We start from the raw sequence: 19,718 nt of genomic DNA on the forward strand, positions 1-19,718 counted from the left end.
ATATCAGGTTAGCATTTAAGTACAATTCATAATGTGCCTAGCGTAGCAAGTTTAGATTAGTGTACGGTAAGAGTAACAGTAAGCTTTCTATTGCAGAAATTAATTAATAAAAGCTTCTAATAAACATAAAAAAACAAATATATTGTTCATATTCCTCATAATACGCCAAGTTTTTGCATTTAAGCCCTATTTCACGCTATATATGAACTGTAACCCTACACCTAAGAGTCATTTAGATTTTCCAGTGTGAGGTGCAGTGAACAGCCAGACCCTAGAAAAGTGTGTCTTGTGATTTTGTGCCCCTTAGTGTTCTGACACTTCTGTGAGTAAATGCAAATTACTCCTAATATAGATTAATATACATGCCCTTGAAGGGAAGATAAAGGAGGAATGTTTAAGCAAAATTCTACGAAAAACAGGACAAAGATGAGACGCAGTGGCCTTATCCAGACTATATTGTTAAAGCAGCTCAAATGCTTACATTTCATTTTCTTAGTTTGCCAGAAGAAATATTTAAATATTTGAAGATAATACAGTTATATTTGTTTTTGTATCCACAGTTCAGGAACAATAAACAATATATTTTTATATCTGCATGAACAAAATACAGTATAGTTAGTAATGTCAACGTTTTCAATTAGTAGTTGGCTTCATTTTCATACAAAGGATAAGCATATTGTAATTAACACAATGAGGGTAATTTATTTTAATTATATGTAGGGAAAAGTTCACGTATGAATTGACACTGTTTGTCCATACGCTTAATTAGAAAAAAAAAAAAAAAAGACTGCATCCAGGACTTGTTTTATTTTGTCTGTTTCTACATCACTAGACATACACTAATAAATTTAGTTAAAAAGGAAGTCTACTGTTCAATTCTGTAACCAGTGTTTGTTCATTTATTTAGTCTCCGGTTTGTTAGAATATTGTTCGAAAGTGCTGGCTAGCTTGCTAGAGCTAAATAAGGAAAAGAACATGACAAATTTGGATTAATGAACAAGTGACCAGAAAAGAAGGTATAGACAACAAACTATACCACATTCACTCTCTATAATTAAAAGAACAATATCAAGAGCATATGGTACAAAGCAAAACACCAAGACCAGTTCCACCCTGTCGGCAACAAGAAGACGACGCAAATACTACAGATGTATCATTCTTACTAGAAAGATGGAAAATAAAAATGAGCAATAACAAATTTGTGCGCTTAATAAAGCATTTGTTTTTAGATGGGTCAGCGATGCCCATTTAAATGCTGGAAAGAGTCAAAAGTAAAAGGCAAATAATTATAAAACTATAAAGAATAATGAAAACCAATGGAAAAGTTGCTTAGATGTGGCCATTTTATTACATACTAAAAATTTACTTAAAGGTTTTTTTGTATATTATTACATTTCCCTACATGGCCAAATATATGTGTATACACTGTATGGCCACAAGTATTAGAGCTGAACTACAAGGAGATTTTGAGCTTCACATTTTTATTTGATCTTTTCAAGCAACGCCACAGAACAGCACAAGGTTTTGTAGAATCCTACAAAATCTGATCTCCATAGATAAAGTCAGAGGGTGTTTTAAGCATCTGCATCTGACATTTAAAGCCGACAAGTCAGATAGAAAGTGAGGTTTGTACATAGCTGTAATGTGCAGAGAACTGACATTTCACTCATGGAGTATATGGGGGGTAGCTATTGTACACCCTTATAACCAATATAGTTTCATTCTCATTGTTAAAATTGCAAATATCCATTTTATTGGTAGATATTATTTGAATTATCCAGGTTGTGACTTGGTCATAGATCTATTGTGTAGCCTCTGTGTAAAGGAGGGATAGCAAATAAAGTGCTATGCCGTTTGGCTGAACAAGTGGCATCCTTGCAAAATGTGTTGCCCACGGTCACTGATAAAAAACTACAATATCATATAAAAATGGAAAATAAATTTAGTCATTAACTAATTATCAGCTAACCAAGGTATTACTTGGAATCGCTCTACTACAAGTTCATAGTTTTATCCAAACAACTGCAATAGTGTAATTCAGCCATCCACCTTAGAACTGTGCAGGGGGTATTTCTCATGTTTAACACCTACACTGTTGTAATAGCCTGCAACAGCCTATAAAAAGAGAAACTCTGCACATGTATAATACAAAATGTGTCAAATTTAATTCCAAGAAAAGCTTTACTGTTAAGTAAACAATTTTACCGGAATAGGTCAAAACATGAAAAAAGCTACATACCAATTTTCCTAAGTACCATGTCTGACTAGATGAGGATTTGCAAAAAAGTCAATATCATAAGATAAAAGATTTCCACAGCTGCAATTGAGTATTTTGGTAAATCACTTTATATTTTTACCCCCTCCCTAGGCAGTGTAATTACAAAGTTCCAGAAACCTCCAGTACTAAATGCAAGCAACAAATGCATTATTGCCTAGATCCTTAAACCTTTAATTACATAGTACATGACCAAAAGATGTTCAATATCTTCCGGTTCTCAAAAGTACAGGGTAAACATCCAAATATGATATCCAGATGTGGGTAGTCACCTTTAATTAGAAACCCAACGGACTGCATTAAATCTGCAAAGTTCAACAAGGCAGGAGTTCACATGTCTAAATGCCTTCTACAATGCCATAAATGTTTAAAAGAGCCCAAATCTTGTAGAGAACCTATGATACCCATGACCTGAGTATCAATACCTCATACTGTATAACTGCCCAGGTCAAAGTCTGATAATTCAACTTAATTTAGATAGGCCAGCTAGTGTTAGGGCAGCTCCTGTTGTGATCGCCTTAGTTGGAGAGAGGTGTAGTAGACCAGCTAATTGAGGAGCAGAGGCTCTACTGAGGAAAAAGAAAGGGCTTAGTTCACCAGCAGCACTTGCCAGTTAGGGCCACAGGTTCAGGGTGTAGGCGGGTCAAGCATGTCCTAGTGCTGCTAGGCACCTTTGATTTGCACTTCAACCCGGGCAACTACACAAGGGCCCCTAAGTCAAGGAAAGACTTCTCCATCTGCATTATTCATGTGTTTTTTTTGGGTGCTAAAAGGAGTATTGTTGTTGGCAAATGAACTTTATCCCTGAAAATATCTGCAAGACCCATGTGGCTCTCCAATAAATTGATCACAAATGTTAAAGTCTACCTTTAACAGTAGTGTGAGCAAAGGGTTAATTCAATAACACACACTAAAAGCACAAAGTTAAATAGGCCTACAATTGTACCTTCTGTATTAAAACGGCACGCACAATTGGGCTCTTTTACAGCTGGAAGTGCAATTCCAGGCACAAGGCACCATTGCAGGGGTTTTTTTTTTTTCCCTTGTTTTTTTTAAATTCTAAAATTGAGCTTTGTAAATGAGTCAATGCGTTTCCGCACAACTTGAGTTGACAAGCATCGCCATTTTGCAAAAAGCACAACCATGGAAGCAAATCAAGTACAATACATACAAGAGTCCTCTGCACTCAACCCATAAATAGGTTGAGTGCAGAGGACTCTTGTATTTGTCTATTTGTATTTTGTGGTCACAGCCTCATTGCACCCCCGCCTAATGGTTTTAAAAATTAGTGGTGAGCACAACTTTCCCTTGCTTGTTATAGTTATACAGGAGCAGTGACCAGCTCCATGTTGTAGCTCCCACCCTTCCCAACTATAGTCAGGTGATCCCACTGGTGTCTAATAAAATTGCAGCCAAGTTTGGGAGTTTTACTTTGAAAGCAGCTAGTAAGTTGCAGGTAAAACTTAGTCCCTTTGTAAAATGTATAACGAAGCAATAGAACAAAACGCAGCTGGAAATCCCAAACAATATAAGTACCGCAATGATAAAGTCAACATTAAGTGGTGCAGTGGCACCTGAGCACAGGTGTATACACAAAAACAATTGAAAAAACAAATGGGAAAACAAAACTTAATACTGTCATGGGAAAAAAAAACATTTTTTCAAAATGAATCAGTTAATAGTGCTGCTCCAGCAGAATTCTGCACTGAAATCCATTTCTCAAAAGAGCAAACAGATTTTTTATATTCAATTTTGAAATCTGACATGGGGCTAGACATTTTGTCAATTTCCCAGCTGCCCCTGGTCATGTGACTTGTGCCTGCACTTTAGGAGAGAAATGCTTTCTGGCAGGCTGCTGTTTTCCCTTCTCAATGTAACTGAATGTGTCTCAGTGGGACATGGGTTTTTACTATTGAGTGTTGTTCTTAGATCTACCAGTCAGCTGTTGTGTTAGGAAGATGCTATCTGGTTACCTTCCCATTGTTCTTTTGTTTGGCTGCTGGGGGGGAAAAGGGAGGGGGTGATATCACTCCAACTTGCAGTACAGCAGTAAACAGTGATTGAAGTTTATCAGAGCACAAGTCACATGACTTGGGGCAGCTGGGAAATTGACAATATGTCTAGACCCATGTCAGATTTCAAAATTGAATATAAAAAAATCTGTTTGCTCTTTTGAGAAATGGATTTCAGTGCAGAATTCTGCTGGAGCAGCTCTATTAACTGATTAATTTTGGAGAAAAAATTTTTTTTTTCCCATTACAGTATCCCTTTAATTCTAACTTTTATAGTTTTGGAAAAAGCATAAAACCAACAGTTTGATTTTGCTTCGAAGCATTTTCTCATGGCTTGCTATTTTCACAATGTTAATAGATGAGCCCATGAGACATCTGAAGGTAAGCAAATGGATCTAGTTCCACTTCTCTGCAGCTACAAATATATTCTATGATTAGCAGGCCTGGATTTGTGGAAAGGCCACCTAGGCCCGGGCCTAGGGCAGCAAAATTTTAGGGGGAGGCATGCTGCCCAACCACACCCACATTGGTTCAAAAAACACTGGGGATAAGCTGGAGATAGTCATTTTTAAAACTTCCCATGCGCCAATCACATTGCTCAAAACTTGCACGAATAAAGGGGAGGGGACACGGGCGACGGAAGGCAGTGGGCCTAGGGGCACCCATTATGTAAATCCGGCCCTGACGATTAGTCTGCTTTGTTATTGTATTTGCATGGATTAGTGACCTGTGTTCTCTAGCAGGCATAGCAGTGAACATTTATCAGCAGCATATTAGGAGGAATAATTCAGTTCACTGTAGTGAATATATAAATAAAACTATTTGTGAAATCATTAATTTTATTTGTGTATATCTGTAGATATTTAGATATCTACACAGTGGCGTAACTACCAGGGGAGCAGGGGGTGCAGTTAAGCCAAGGCTAGCACCCCCTCAGGGCCCCCCGGCAGCTCGTGCGCCACTGACTCCCACTGATTCTGGGACTCCAGCGGCAGAAAAAATGACGTATAGATGGGGGCAGGGGGGCCGGGTGCACATCCCGCCCCCCTCTAGTTAGTTACGTTACTGTGTCTACAGATATATATTTCAGGTGCCAAAACTGTTGCTAGCAAAAATCCAAATATGCAAAGAGGCTATCTTAGACAAAATAAACTGTAGAAATAAAATATAGAAAATAATCAGGGCATTAGGATGATAGCAGGAAGGAAAGAAGAAATACAACACCTGAAGGGAATATTTAGAACAATATTATCCAGAACAGGGTGTACGGTATTAGCAGTGTAAAGCTGATAAAATAATGAAAAAGCGCTCAGAATAATTTGATATTAAATTCCTGGATTGGTATAGTTCCGCTTTAATCTCACCCACAGGATAAACAAGGGAGAAGGTTACACACCTTTTCACACAGGTAAGAAACATGCAGCTTGCAGGCAAGTAGATAGGCAAGACAAAACAAGGGCATTCTGAAAGATGAATCAAAAAACCTATTTGTGTAAAGGTGTCCGTATACTGGTAATATAAATGTGCACTAAAATTTGTTTTATTTACATTATAAAGAAGGCTAAAATAGTAATATGCTAAAGTATCTACATATATACTATTCTTGTACAAACTGGATTATTAAAAAATGGGCATACTACTCTTTACATTGGAGATCAAAGCAAATTATTTCACACAATCAGGCACATCCCAAGTGTAAGTAAAGAAAAGTGTTTGTGGGGTCATTTTTATCCTACACATTTGCTAGGAGCACCAAAAGCTACATTTACTGAGAAGGTGATTTAAAATAAATGTAGTACAACCAAACAATTTATGACCTGCTAGCAGCTGCTATTTCCCCAAATCTGCCTTGGTTAATCAGCCCCTGAAAAGCCAGCTTTGGATAAACCCAAAAAGCGTATTTAAAATTTTGTTATGAAATTTAAGAAATTTTCTTCATAATTTCTCTATTAATATTCAAATTTGCTGAAACCAGACTGGAAATTATTATTTCATGAGTATTGTTGTTTTAAGCTCTGATCCGTTTCACATATTATATTTATATATTTGACTTCAAGAAGCATAATGTGCCAATTCTCCTGGTGCATGTTTTGCTTTCTGACTCCAAAACCATAAATGAATTTGTTCAGTATATTTATATATGACCACTTACAGGAAAATTAATAAAACCACATTTAAAAATAATACAGATAATGCTTACTTTGCTATACCTTACATACTGAAATACCATTAAATGCCTTGATGTGTTGCAAGTATAACACAGGCAAAAATGTAAATTATGGAACAACAGTCTCAGACACAGATGGTTGCAGCTGCTTTGCACTTAACTTAACACTTAATCTTGTCAAAATGTTTAAAACTATTCAATGTCTCCGCATACTCATCCACCATATTTAATACGTTTCAACTGAATGCCCCACAGGCATTTATTGATTGATAGATACTTGATAGATAGATGTCATTTGAAAGTTTGGAAACTTTCTTCGTAGTTTTGTTTATCATTGGCTGAGCTTTCAAAGTAGCAACTTCCTTTTAATATATAACATGCCTTATGGAAACAGTAGTATTTCATCAATGACAATATTTATTGGATTAACAGAAAATATGCAATATGCATCATAACAAAATTAGACAGGTGCATAAATTTGGCCACCCCAACAGAGATATTACATCAATACTTGAGCCTACTTTTGCAAATGTAACAGCCTCTAGACACCACCAATAGCCTTTGAAGAGTGTCTGGATTCTGGATGGCGGTATTTTTGGCCATTCGTCCATACAAAATATCTCCAGTTCAGTTAAATTTGATGGCTGCCGAGCATGGACAGCTTGCTTCAAATCATTTCATACATTTTCTATGATATTCAAGTTGGGGGACTGTGATGGCCATTCCAGAATATTGTACTTCTCCATCTGCATAAATGTTTTTGTAGATTACGAAGTGTGTTTAGGGTAATTGTCTTGTTGGAATATGCAACCCCTGCGTAACTTTACTGAGGCTTAAACATTATCATGAAGAATTTGTTGATTTTGGGTTGAATTCATCTGACCCTATACTTTAACAAGGGCCCCAGTACCTGGACTAGCCACAAAGCCCAACAGCATGATGGAACCTTCACCAAATTTGACAGTAGGTAGCAGCTGTTTTTCTTGGATTGCTGTGTTGTTCTTCCACCATGCAAAGTGCTTTTTGTTATGACCGAATAACTAAATTTTTGTCTCATCAGTCCAAAGCACTTTGTTCCAAAATGACTGGCTTGTCTAAATGAGCTTTTGCATACAACAAGCGACTCTTTTTGTTGCATGAGTGCAGAAAGGGCTTTCTCATCACCCTGCCATACAGATGTTCTTTGTGCAAATTGCACTAAATTGTATAACGATGTACAGATGCACCATCTGCAGCAAGATGTTTTTGCAGGTCTTTTGAGGTGATCTTTGGGTTGTCTGTAACCATTCTCAATCCTTCCCATATGCCGCTCCTGTATTTTTCTTGGCCTTCCAGACCTGGGTTTTACAGCAACTGTGCCTGTGGCCTTCCATTTCCTGATTACATTCCTTACAGTTGAAACTGACAGTTTAAAGTTCTGAGATAACTTTTTGTAGCCTTCCCCTAAACCATAATACTGAACAATATTTGTTTTCAGATCTTTTGAGAGTTGCTTTGAGGATCCCATGCTGTCACTCTTCAGAGGAGAGTCAAACAGAAGCACAACTTGCAATTGCCACCTTAAATACATTTTCTCATGATTGGACACACCTGCCTATAAAGTTCAAGGCTTAGCGAGATAATGCCATCAATTTGGTGTTGCCAGTAATCAGTTTTTAGCAGTTACATGCATTAAAATTAGCTAAATTACAAGGGTACCCACATTTCTGTACAGCCAGTTTTTCACATTTGATTTAATTTCATACAATTGAATACTCCTTCACTAAAAGTCTTTGTTCAGAAAATACCCCAGTGCTCAGATGTTCCTAGGAAATAAAAGATACCACTGTTGTCTTTTTTGTTGAAAGTGGAGTAAAATTATTATACAGGGTTCCCAAACTTTTTCATATGACTGTAGATAGAGACAGATTTATATAGGGATCTATAGTGTCAAAATTATGCTTCTCCATAGAGGTAATGGCCTTTTTTTTTATGCAAGAGGGCACTAAGTGACACTGCCTGGTGTTACACAGTTTGTTATGCACAAAAATCCCATAATGCTTCTCAATTAAGGATACTCTCAACACACTATTTAGTGTATAACATGCATTTATGTCATTTCTAAAAAAGTGCAAAACTTTGCACATACCCACACAACCTCATGTGCCAATTTGCTGCCCAGTTCTCCAAATTAGTTTCTTTGCAAAGTATCAGCATCCTGTATGGAATGCAAAATTCCTTGTTCTGTGCAAACATTCTACATTCTAATAACAGAATGGCCTTTCAACACAGCAATTCTGTACTAGTGTTGTGTTCTATAATCTTTGTTCTTTGATAATAACCACTTATGGATATCTACAGGCACAATTTAGGATCCTCAGGAAAAACATAATTAACTTAGAATGCCCACCTGAAGGTCGTTCTTAATATAAGTTAAAAAGCAAAGGCCAGACCAGAACCCTGCAGTACTCCATGAATTTACCACTACTCTTTGTAATATATCCTTCATCCAGTTTTCTACCAAATATTTTCCAGAGCAATATTTTTTAATTTGATCAGTAACCTTCTGTGTGGTACTGTATTAAATGTTTAAGCAAAATCTAAGTAAATCACATCCACTGACATCTAGGTTTCTTTTATGTCCTCATAAAAAGCAATTCAATAAGCCTGGCAAGATTGATTATACGGAAATCAAAGAAACTCATAGTGTTGTGATTTTCAATGTATTCAAGTCTCTTATCCCTTAGCTATACCCTCCAAAAGCTTTTGTGCCACTGATGTCAAACTAACAGGCCTATAGTTTTCAGGCTGAGAACAGGATTCCTTTTCAAAAAGTGACAAAGTTTGTGCACCATGCCAGACATCATAGAATCCTGAAAGATTAAGTAAAGGAGTTTGGCAATCACAGAGCTAAGAATGCATTGGATCAATCCCATCCGGTCCTAAGACAACTATACTGGTAGATACATTAAATAATTTTAAGAAAAAGTTTGGATGCCTTTTTAGAAATTAAGAATTTAACCAGTGCAAAGTTGACCAAAAGGACTGGTTCTATGACCCTTTTGGGAGCCAGGAAGGTATTTTTACAACAAATTGTAAAGGCTGAAAATGGTGTTTTTTCACCTTACTCTGGATCAGCTAGTAGTGATGCAGATTTCACTTAAGCAAAATGGTTGAACAGGTGTCATTTTTCATCTTCTATTAGCGATGAGCATAATTTTTTGCCAGATTTCGACACGAAAAAGATGCCCAGTGATTAATGCATTTGCTGAATTTAATGCCGCTTGAAAATTTTCAGCAAAGCGAAACTGATCCGATTGGCCCATCACCACTACTAGTAGTGGCGGAACTACCGGGGGAGCGACGCATATTCCCGGCCAGTTTCTGGGTGTACGGAGGGGGGCGGGGGCCCGGCTGCGCGTCCTGTGCCTGGACCCGCCCCCCTCTAGTTACGCTTCTGTTATTATGTGTACCTTTATTAAGATTAAGCAATCAGACCAGTACATCAAATTGACACTGATAAGACGAGGCTGCTGGCTTAGTTGTAGCACAAACTTGCTAACAGAATACATCCCACTCTTTCTAGAAACCATGTCTGTTAGCAACGACACTAGCCAAAGAATTACTATTAGAAAGAAAAACTTTTTTTGCACCTTGAGGGGTAACCAAATTTCTTGTTATTCCAAGAGCTGCCCTGGTTTACTCCAAAGAGTTTCTTGTACCAAAGTACCAGACAGCTTATATATGTTTTACCGGTAATACACTGCAAGCATAAAAACCTGTTCAGTGCCATTTCTTCCATGTAAATCCTGAATTGGACAGCCCATATTCATAAAAACAACATTTTATGTACTGGAAACAGAAACAATACTACATACTCTTACCAGTTCTTTAAAAAGGGCAGCAGTGACCTCTCATTCAGGTAATCTATAGTCCTTTAAATACAGGCAATCCCTTTAAATTGCAAGCAGGGTCCTATAAGCATACATTTTATTTGTAATTTATTGAAATTTTATTAATCTTTAATTTTTCTGGATTTATTAAAGCCTGATGCTGCAAAAAGTCAGAATCTGAAAATCTGGCATCTCAGACCTGCAGAGGTTGTATAAGTCAATGGGAGAGGTTCCTATCCTATTTTTAATTTTCTGTGGTCTGTGCTAGAAATACGACTATTTTAGGCAAAAATGCAGACTTTTTGGGAAGAAGCCCGGGAAAAAAAAAATCTACCAATTCGGAAAAATATGCAGAAAAAAAAAATCATACGATTTCAAATTTTTGTCCAGTTTTATAATTATTCCCCCGATCCGATTAAATTGAGCTTTTTTAATAATAAATAAGGTCAAATCGTTCGTTTGGTCAGACTTTTTTTTAATTAAAAAAATGGATTAATGGGTCGTTCCAGACATTGTTCAGAACAGCAGACTTTGATAAAAATGATTTGATTTTTTAATTGATTGTAGAGGTGAAAAACATATAAAGAAGTGCATAAAATGATCTCAAATGCTTTAAAATTGCAACCAAAATCTGAAAGACATGGAAGAAAACTGAAAACTACCATTGGAATGGATAGAAGAATAGCAAAAATGGCAAAGACTCCGCCAATGATCAGCTCCAGGAAGATCAAACAAGGTTTAAAGTTACCTGTGAGATGTTAATTAGAAGACGCCTAGGTCAAGCCATGTTATCGGCAAGATGCCCCAGTAAATTTCCATTGTTTAAAAAAAAGACGTGCTAAAGAGGTTCGAATTTACCAAATATCACATTGACTGGCCTTAAGAGGAATGGCACAAAATTTTGTGGACTGATGAAAGCAAGATTGTTCTTTATGGGTGTAGGGGACGCAGACAGTTTGTCAGACGACCCCCAAACACTGAATTCTAGCAACAGTACACCGTGAAGACAGTGAAGCAAGCATCAAGATATGGGTAATGCAGTAGATCCTTACCGGTAAATCCCTCTACTGTGCATGCACCACCAAATGCCGGCAAATACAGGAAGAAGAGCGCAGGGGTGAACATGGCTGCCAAGAACTCAACAGGAGAGGAACTGCACGGAGGGGTAAGTAACAAGTTAGGGGCATTTGCACGGGGGGGAGGGATTTTATCGCCGAAGGGGTTGAATTCTCCTTTAAGGATTTTGAGCTTTATTCACTTTTTAAAAACACACTGCTATTATACAGAACACAACTGTATCACTAAAACATCTTACCAATAATGACATGTTGGGGTAGAAACTTCTGTTAACCTGTCAAATGTTCATCAGTAGAAAAACTAGGCAAGTAACACTGAAGTAGAATGATAAAAAAAGATTTTTATCATACCAAGGTCAAGTGAAAGACCTGGTCTCATTCCAATTGAGAACCTATGGCACTATTCCATACCACCCCATATTCAAAATGGATGTTTGCTTAAAAGTAGTAACTTTTCGAGTTTGTTTTTGTCTGCAATTACTACAAGGCACATTTCTCAGTTTTAGTTTATGTATTTTGGTTAGAAAGATTAGGGAAAAAGCTAAAAATGGAACAAAAGCCTGTTAGATATTTTACAAGTAAAGTGGTAATTCCTGCCAATAACTTCCCATTACCTTGCTGAAACTAGCATTTGCTTTACACTCCAAAATCCAGAAGATAAATGCACACTAACTTTGTAATGACTGCATGTGTGAAGCAGAGCACATGTATTGCAAAGTCACCATGATCTTCTAGTGCCATTTCACCCATTTAGCCAACTAGCAATATAATGGAGATCTTAAAAAAGGCACTTTTAGCTGCAGGGTGCCAAAAATGCTGAGCAATAAATTAAAAGTGAACCTTTTTAAAGTGTATTTCTCCATATATTTTAAATGTTAAATTTATAGCGCAACATGTATGCACTAAATAATTTACTACTTCAAATTTAAACAAATGTAATAAGCAGTCCTGCTTACCTAGGGAGAGGCATTTTCCATATATTGCGGTCATGTTTCAGAGATGTCAGCTGTTGATATACTAAAGTGAACGTCTGCACTATTGCTAGGCAGAATTCATCATATATCATTATTAGTCCCACTGTAAGCCTCTGTCACTACCTAATTAAGATGGAATTACAAGCAGGTCCCAGTGAGGCACAGGGGTCCAGCTGGACCTGATCAGACAGGGAAAGCCAGGCTTGACTGAAACTTAAAGTCAGAGATGGTCTAGTCATGCATAACTGGAATTTAGAAATCAGACAAGTGGATAAAGCTATAAAATCTTCACTGTTCACAGCTAATCTCAATGCATTTTACTGTTCATTAATAAGATAATGTAACAACACATGCACTGACAGATGCTGATCCACTGGTTACAAAACTGGAGTATTTATAAGGGTAGCAGATCCCACTAATCTGTAACAGAAGCAGACACCTCACATTTAACCTGTGCCTGGATTACTTTGCATTATATTTATAATTGTGCTCTGTGTATGTGCTTGAAGGGAATGTTCATATTCTGACTGCAACTCTATGCCCAACCCTACCACTAGTAATTACAGGGTATTAAAAAAATTATTCATTATCAGAAGCAACAGTTATGTTTGGTGATAATCTCTCTAGATATTACTGTACATGTGAGTAAAGCAACATGCTCTCCTGGGCACTGGACAGGCAAGGAGGAGAGATTAAAAGGGGTCAATGGAAGACAGATATCATGGGGAAGCAGGTTCTGTTACCTGAAGTGATATTATGTGCATAACTGTCCCTACCAGAAGGACTCTGTTGCATGTAGGCAGACAGGACATAACTGAAAGGCTAAAGTTTTTGCTTTATTACTTTCTAGTACTTGCATATTGCCATTACACAACTGGACAAAACAACAATTTGACAAAATATACTCACACATACATTAACTTTTCTTTTAAAATGCTTGTTTGTTTTAAAAAAACAAAAAAAAAAAAATATATATCTGACTGAAAACAAATAAAATATTATTTAGTATTTTGCCATCAATAGCGTATGTTTATCACTAGACATTTCTAACATGCTAGTAGAAAAGTGAATACGTAAATGTGTAATAAAAGTAGCAGATTTGTTTAATCTATGGCCCAGAGGCACAGGGCAGCCAAATTTTGTATTAGTTACGGAAAGTAAGCATTACTAATATAACACAGCAATCAATGTTATTAGAACATTTGTATCCATGTCTTCACATGAGATTTATGGCAGCTAATCTAAATGGAATGAAAACATTGCCAATGTTCAGATGAAAACACAGGAACAACTCAACACTTTCGCGGTGTGAGTCAAGTTGTGGCAGACTTTCTACAGACTGGGTATTTAACAATAATACAATATTCATACTCTTAGATCACTAACATTACAAAACATTTACAAATATCAGTACAAATGTGGGATCCGTTATCCTGAAACCAATTACATAGAAAGCTCCAAATTATGGGAATGCCATCTCCCATAGCCTCCATTTTATCCAAATAATTCACATTTTTAAAATGTATTTCCTTTTTCTCTGTAATAAAACAGAAGTTTTACTGGATCCAAACTAAGATAGAATTCATCCTTATTGGAGGCAAAACAATCTTATTGTTTTCCTTTAACGCGTTATCCGGAAAACCCCCGGTCCCGAGCATTCTGGATAACAGGTCATTACCTGTAGTCATGTACAGCTTGTTAACATCCATTAGAATTACTTTACTTTATACCCTAATAAACTATGGGTATAAATTAAAGGTTAGAACAACACACCCCAAACGAAGTTCAGAACTAAGGTGAAAATTGTCTGTGTAGTGTACTCATTGTGACCAGAAATAAATCTGTATGCCATAGTAGGTGAAATGCAAATAAAACCATATAATCGGCTGCATAATGAAAGTCCTTTGCAAATGAAACATGGAACAAAAAATCCTTTTTTTTTTGGTAAAATATACATACCTGTATAAAAGGTGTTTAAATATCTGGGTTGTCAATCAAATATTATCTGCTGCCTGAGGCAGAGGTAGGCCAGTCAATAACTTTCACCATTGCCGATATGTCACTGCACTCCTCAAAATTTCCCCTTCCCACCTCAGGCTCTATAATTTTGTAGGGCACTGCACATGGTCATTAGGTCCACCATTCTGGTGCATAAACAAGATTTTGGGGATGATACACATTTTGTCCACAAAATGGCAGCTGGCTGCTTGCTGTGATTGAGTAATCTCAAGACTGAAGGAAATAATTTAAATAATATAGTGTAAAAAAGTTTATTTTGCTCAACTAACATGAAAGAAAAAAAATGTGGAATCATTTCTTATCAAATATTATACCAGATAAAACGGTCTTGCATAATCAAGGGCCTTCTGCACCAAAATAGCATCAGCCACAATAAAGGGTATCAAGCTAGGTGATGTCTCTAAACACATCTCCAGAACTCCCCTTGACAATCTGTCAATTGCATGTCTACAATCTACAAAGAATTTGCACTGGTGGTGTGCACATCCATGCAGTTCTTGCAGTCAAAATACAGCAAGAGCAGCATATGCGGCTCTGAATTTCATTAATAAATATATCTTACTGAAATGGCTTGAAAACCACAATTTATTCAGCAGAAGACCACAATAAACTATGCTAAAAGTAAAATATTATGCTTCATTGTACAAGTTAAAAATACAATAGCCTAAATAAATTTCATTAAAAAAAGTGGTGTTCAGATGAAAAGAACTTCGAGAAATAGGGTATCTACTTTATTTGACATTGCTCTTATGTTACCATTTATTGCCTGTTCTATGTTAGAAACTTTAAGGGACATATTTATTAAGGTTCGAATTGGAAATTCAAATTTTCGAGTTGGATTTTTGGTCAAAACTCCCAAATTTGAATTGGGAATAATCCAAACTCAAATTCAAATTCAAGATTTATCATACCTGGGACCCTGGTAGCAATTTGAATTTGACTATTCGCCACCTAAAATCTGCCAATTTCATGTAGAATTTAATGGGAGAGGTCCAGTGACCCCTTTCAAGAGGTCAATAGCCTTCCTGACATTCAAGTTTTTTTTCTGAGAAAAAACGTTATTGAGTTTAGTAGAATTCAATTTGAATTCTATTCGAGTTTTGGGTTGGGTGTGGTATTGCACAAACAGATTGTGTAAACACAGATTTAGAAAGTTCACACTGTCCTGTAAGAAATGTTCCCCCTTTAAGAAATGCCCCCCCAAAAAAAAAAAAAAAAAAAAAATCAGCTGACAAAATGAAATGCAAAATTCGGCTGGCACTTTAAGGGTTAAAAGAACTGGCTGGATTTTTAACCATTCAAACTCATGATGAATATTGACTTTATGCCCTTCACCAGACACCTTATAAACAAACTAATACTTCAGTTACTAATTGTAATTTGTTTAAGAACTGGAAACAGACAGTAAAAGAAAAATTCTAATACAAATGAACCATGAAACCATATGCAAAAGATCAAAGCATTAGGAATGAACAGATCAGAGGCAATGCAAAACATGGCAAGATGTGCTAGATTTCTGCAGCCCGCCCAATTCTTAAAAAAAATGAAACAAGTTGTCAAGCAAGAAATAAATACATATGGAGGATGAACTCACTGTCACCCAATCTAAACAGTCCACAGCCAGTATTAAAGTCTTCAGCCATAAATATTCCACTACTGCATCCACAAAAATCAGTGTAAGGATAAAACAAGAGAAATGACTTAGGAAGAAATGTATTTTTGTCTCAACTCAAGTGTTGACGCATTTAACACACAGATGGCTGTATGGTCTATTTGTGTGCACCATGAATCCTAGGATCCCAGGGGGTGCCCCCTTTTTTTTTTTAAATGCCAATTTTCTATTCAATGATTACCCAATGGCACATACAACTAAACAAAAAGTATATTATGAAAATGGTTTATTTACATGAAGCAGGGTTTTACATGAGCTGTTTTAAGCAATATATTTTTAGAGAGATCTATATTGTTCAGGGGGTATGGTTTTCCTTTAAGGGTAAGTGCACCATGATGTTATTACTCAGTCACATTGTCTCCTGGGGGACTTGATTTCACAGGTGTAGGTTAGTTGGCTGGGCTTAAAAGCTCCCTGCTTTCTCACTAGTGCTCCTGAGTAAAGGGTAAGTGCACTATGGTCACATTGGTTGCTGGGGAACTTTATTTTAAATGCACTACAAACTTTTTGAGCTTATTATTATGTATTTTTATAGCGCTGAAATATTGCGCAGTGCTGTAGCTGACATATTTTGTCCAAAGTGTGGTACCAGCGGCTCATTTTTTGTAATATTTATTTTTAAATGCAAAATGTGTGCTGACAATCTTTTTTCTTCTTTTTGTGTACAAATAGTGTCTTATCGTTCTAAGCAGCTGGTCAACTCAAGATTGTTGGTTAGACTAATTACTGGCAAAAGGGTGTTTCTAGCAGCTGGTCAACACCACAGCTTGAATTAGATGGAGCATTGGCATTTTTTTTTCGCTGTGTTTTTTCTGTGATTTGTGTACAAGAAAAGCAAGTTTCAAGTCTGGTTAAAGGGATAAAAATGCATCAAAATAAGATAACGCCAACCTAGATATCATCCCTAACTAGAAAAAGCATGAAAAATATAGGAGTTATTTACTTGAAGAAAGGCATTGTGCTAAGTGCAAAAACAGGCACAAAAATAAAGTGTACTGTGCAAATAGTGAAAAATTAACAGCAAACTCTAGAGGTAGATAGTAGCAAAGCTAGATTGAATGAAAGGACACCTGGAACCTATAATAGTCTAGTTCAGTAACTTAACTAGAGGGGGTGCGGACCCTGGCCTGCTCGCACCCCCTGCACCCTTGGTAGTTCCGCCAGCATGGCTGAAAGAATAGAAAAAAACGGGTTCTAAAAAGGTAATAAATATCTTAAAATAAAGTGCTTGAAAGAAGAATAAGCATGAAGATAAAGTAAAGACAAAAGATCAATACTGGACAAGTTCTCACCAAGCATACCAGAAAATGAAATACGTTAATCAAAAAAAATCCAAACTCAGCCAGCTCTCCCCCATAAATTGGGGTTTTGTTTGTTTTTTTAACAACTACTATAATCCTGGTTTCCTTTATCTGGTTTACAATCCCTGCCTCTAAAAAATAAAACTACTCTGGCTCATAAAACAAAATTGTCTAGCGCCATCAAACAGCAGCAGTGTAATGCATCACGGACAGCCTATCTTTTTATAGGACCGGGTAGAGAAAATTAGTGATGGGCAGTCGTAGGAAAAAACTCAGTTTCGCCAAATTTTCACGAAATTCGCCCATCACTATAGACAACTATAACAATTCACTTTATCAGAACCAATAATTCCACCTTATTGCTCAGGACTAAATCTTTATTGGAATCGGCCTGCCAATCTCCACATTTCTAACATCAAGTCTCAGCATCTCAACTTGATGTAGGTCTGAAATTTGGCAAAGTGTTTGAACAAAAAGTTCTAATAGAAATACGTTTTAAAAATTTTATCAATCGTTATTTTTTTTTCACTTTTATCCTTTAGAATCAGGAACTGTGATGACAGAGGAGCATTTTTTCCATATTCCATTGACTTGAGATTTCCAGAGATTCTAGACCTAGATGTGCAGGATAATAGAAATGATTCTTGGAAAACATATCATGCCAGATGGTCACATCCTCAAATCCAATCAGATAAAACACCAAAAGACAAAATAAACTAATGCTGCCAATAATAGCAGCAGAAGTAAGCAAAATATAGCATTTGTCCTCACTTAGCCTTAAGGGAAATAAAGGAGAGAGTGAACATGCTCCATGACATATCTGGTTGCTCCATGACATATCCGGCTGCTCATTTACATGATAAAGTTCCAGAACATCAGGGTATTTAGGGTACCGGAAATATCTTTTTGAAATCCAGTTAAGGACAAGCTTTATACTTCATTTGATGAAAGAGGTAAAAATTTAAAAAATAAAAATGTAATCCTTGATAAATTGTACTATCGTAAGTAACAAGGATTGTTTTTTTTTTTTAAAAAAAAAAAAAAAAAAAATTTAATTTGTAATTCATTATATTCCCACATAGTGACAAGCCTAAAATCACAGCTTCAACTTTTCACCCTTCCTTCCTTGGAATTAAGGTACTAAATATCATATACACTATATAGCATTGCAGAAATATTATATTTAAATATTAAAACATTTACATTGTATATAAATTAAAAAAAACACATTAAATAGTATGTCAGTTTAAATTAACTGCTTGTTTAACTAGTTTACAATATCCTGTCTGGGTCAGAAGTTGAAGTTGCTGTGTCTGATGTTTGCCAGCAACAGCTCTAACTGTAGGTCAAAATGAATACATTCCGAATATTTAGGCGTCACTTTAAATAAAAAATTTTTACTAGGTGGGTTGAATAATATATAATCCCATGTAGAAATGAATATGAATAACGTATTTATCACCATCTGTATACTTAAAACTTTCAGTAGATCGAGTGGTTTACCTTGCAAACAGTTTCTACATCCCAAGGCAAAATGGTTCTTAAGTCAATCACTTCGCAGGACAAGCCAAGTTTTTCTTGAGCCATAAGTGCAACCTCACGAATGACATGGACCTTTAAGAGGAGGGAAGAAATGAAGCATCTTTCATGGACCCAAAAACATAAAAACAACAGTTTGTCATTGTCCCTTTAACCCTTTCAGTGCTAGGGTCCATTTGATGTTGCTGTGCCCTGTTTTGCAAGTAAACGCTTAAGCTAAGTAACCAATTTTGCATTTTTTATATTCTGGTAATTTCTAAACAATTGTCCAAAGCAAAATATGTTACACAACAAGAATAGTTATAAAAACTAAGGTGAAAAAGGGTAATCGACTACAGGTATTCACATTCGCAACTTTAAAATAATGCTATGTGGAGTGTTTTCTATAATCGTGAGAATCATATGATCACTAAACATGGCTTTACTTTAGGTCTTTCCTTTATTTCAGGAATTTTGAATAGTAGACACTTTTCAGTTTGAAACCGAGGGGTGAGTTATAGGTCTGTATCTTTAATTGCAGCATATTATTTTATCTAAAAAGGACCATCAAAAGAATAAAAATGAGCTTTTCCTACCTGAGTACCCCAAGAAATAAGTGTGACATCTGTTCCCTCTTGAAGTACTTCAGCTTGTGAAAGAGGAATGTAGTATGGCTCCACAGGAACTTGCTCAACTATTTAAATTAAAAAAAAAAAAAAAAAAAAAAAAAAAACTAGAAAGAATTAGGGGAACCCAGCAAATCTGACATTTGTAGCTAACATTGCTATAGTCATTTAGACTAGGGCTAAAGACGATGGCAAGAAAATGTTGA

The 19,718-nt window shown here is 36.3% G+C and overlaps 1 protein-coding gene across 2 annotated transcripts in view; it reads right to left on the reverse strand.

The window, feature by feature from the left end:
• Positions 1–19,718, reverse strand: part of bckdhb.S (branched chain keto acid dehydrogenase E1, beta polypeptide S homeolog) — a 93,746-nt gene that overhangs the window by 33,835 nt on the left and 40,193 nt on the right. Inside the window, exons 7-9 of one of the 2 annotated variants that reach the window (XM_018264199.2) lie at positions 19,483–19,580; positions 18,872–18,982; positions 17,748–17,983 (exon numbers count right to left, since the gene is read on the reverse strand). In XM_018264199.2, coding sequence (XP_018119688.1) covers positions 17,978–17,983; positions 18,872–18,982; positions 19,483–19,580 — 215 coding nt within the window. In that variant the 3' untranslated portion in view covers positions 17,748–17,977. 2 annotated transcript variants of the gene reach the window in all.

The sequence above is a fragment of the Xenopus laevis genome, chromosome 5S, assembly GCF_017654675.1.
Source record: "Xenopus laevis strain J_2021 chromosome 5S, Xenopus_laevis_v10.1, whole genome shotgun sequence".
Taxonomy (NCBI): domain Eukaryota; kingdom Metazoa; phylum Chordata; class Amphibia; order Anura; family Pipidae; genus Xenopus; species Xenopus laevis.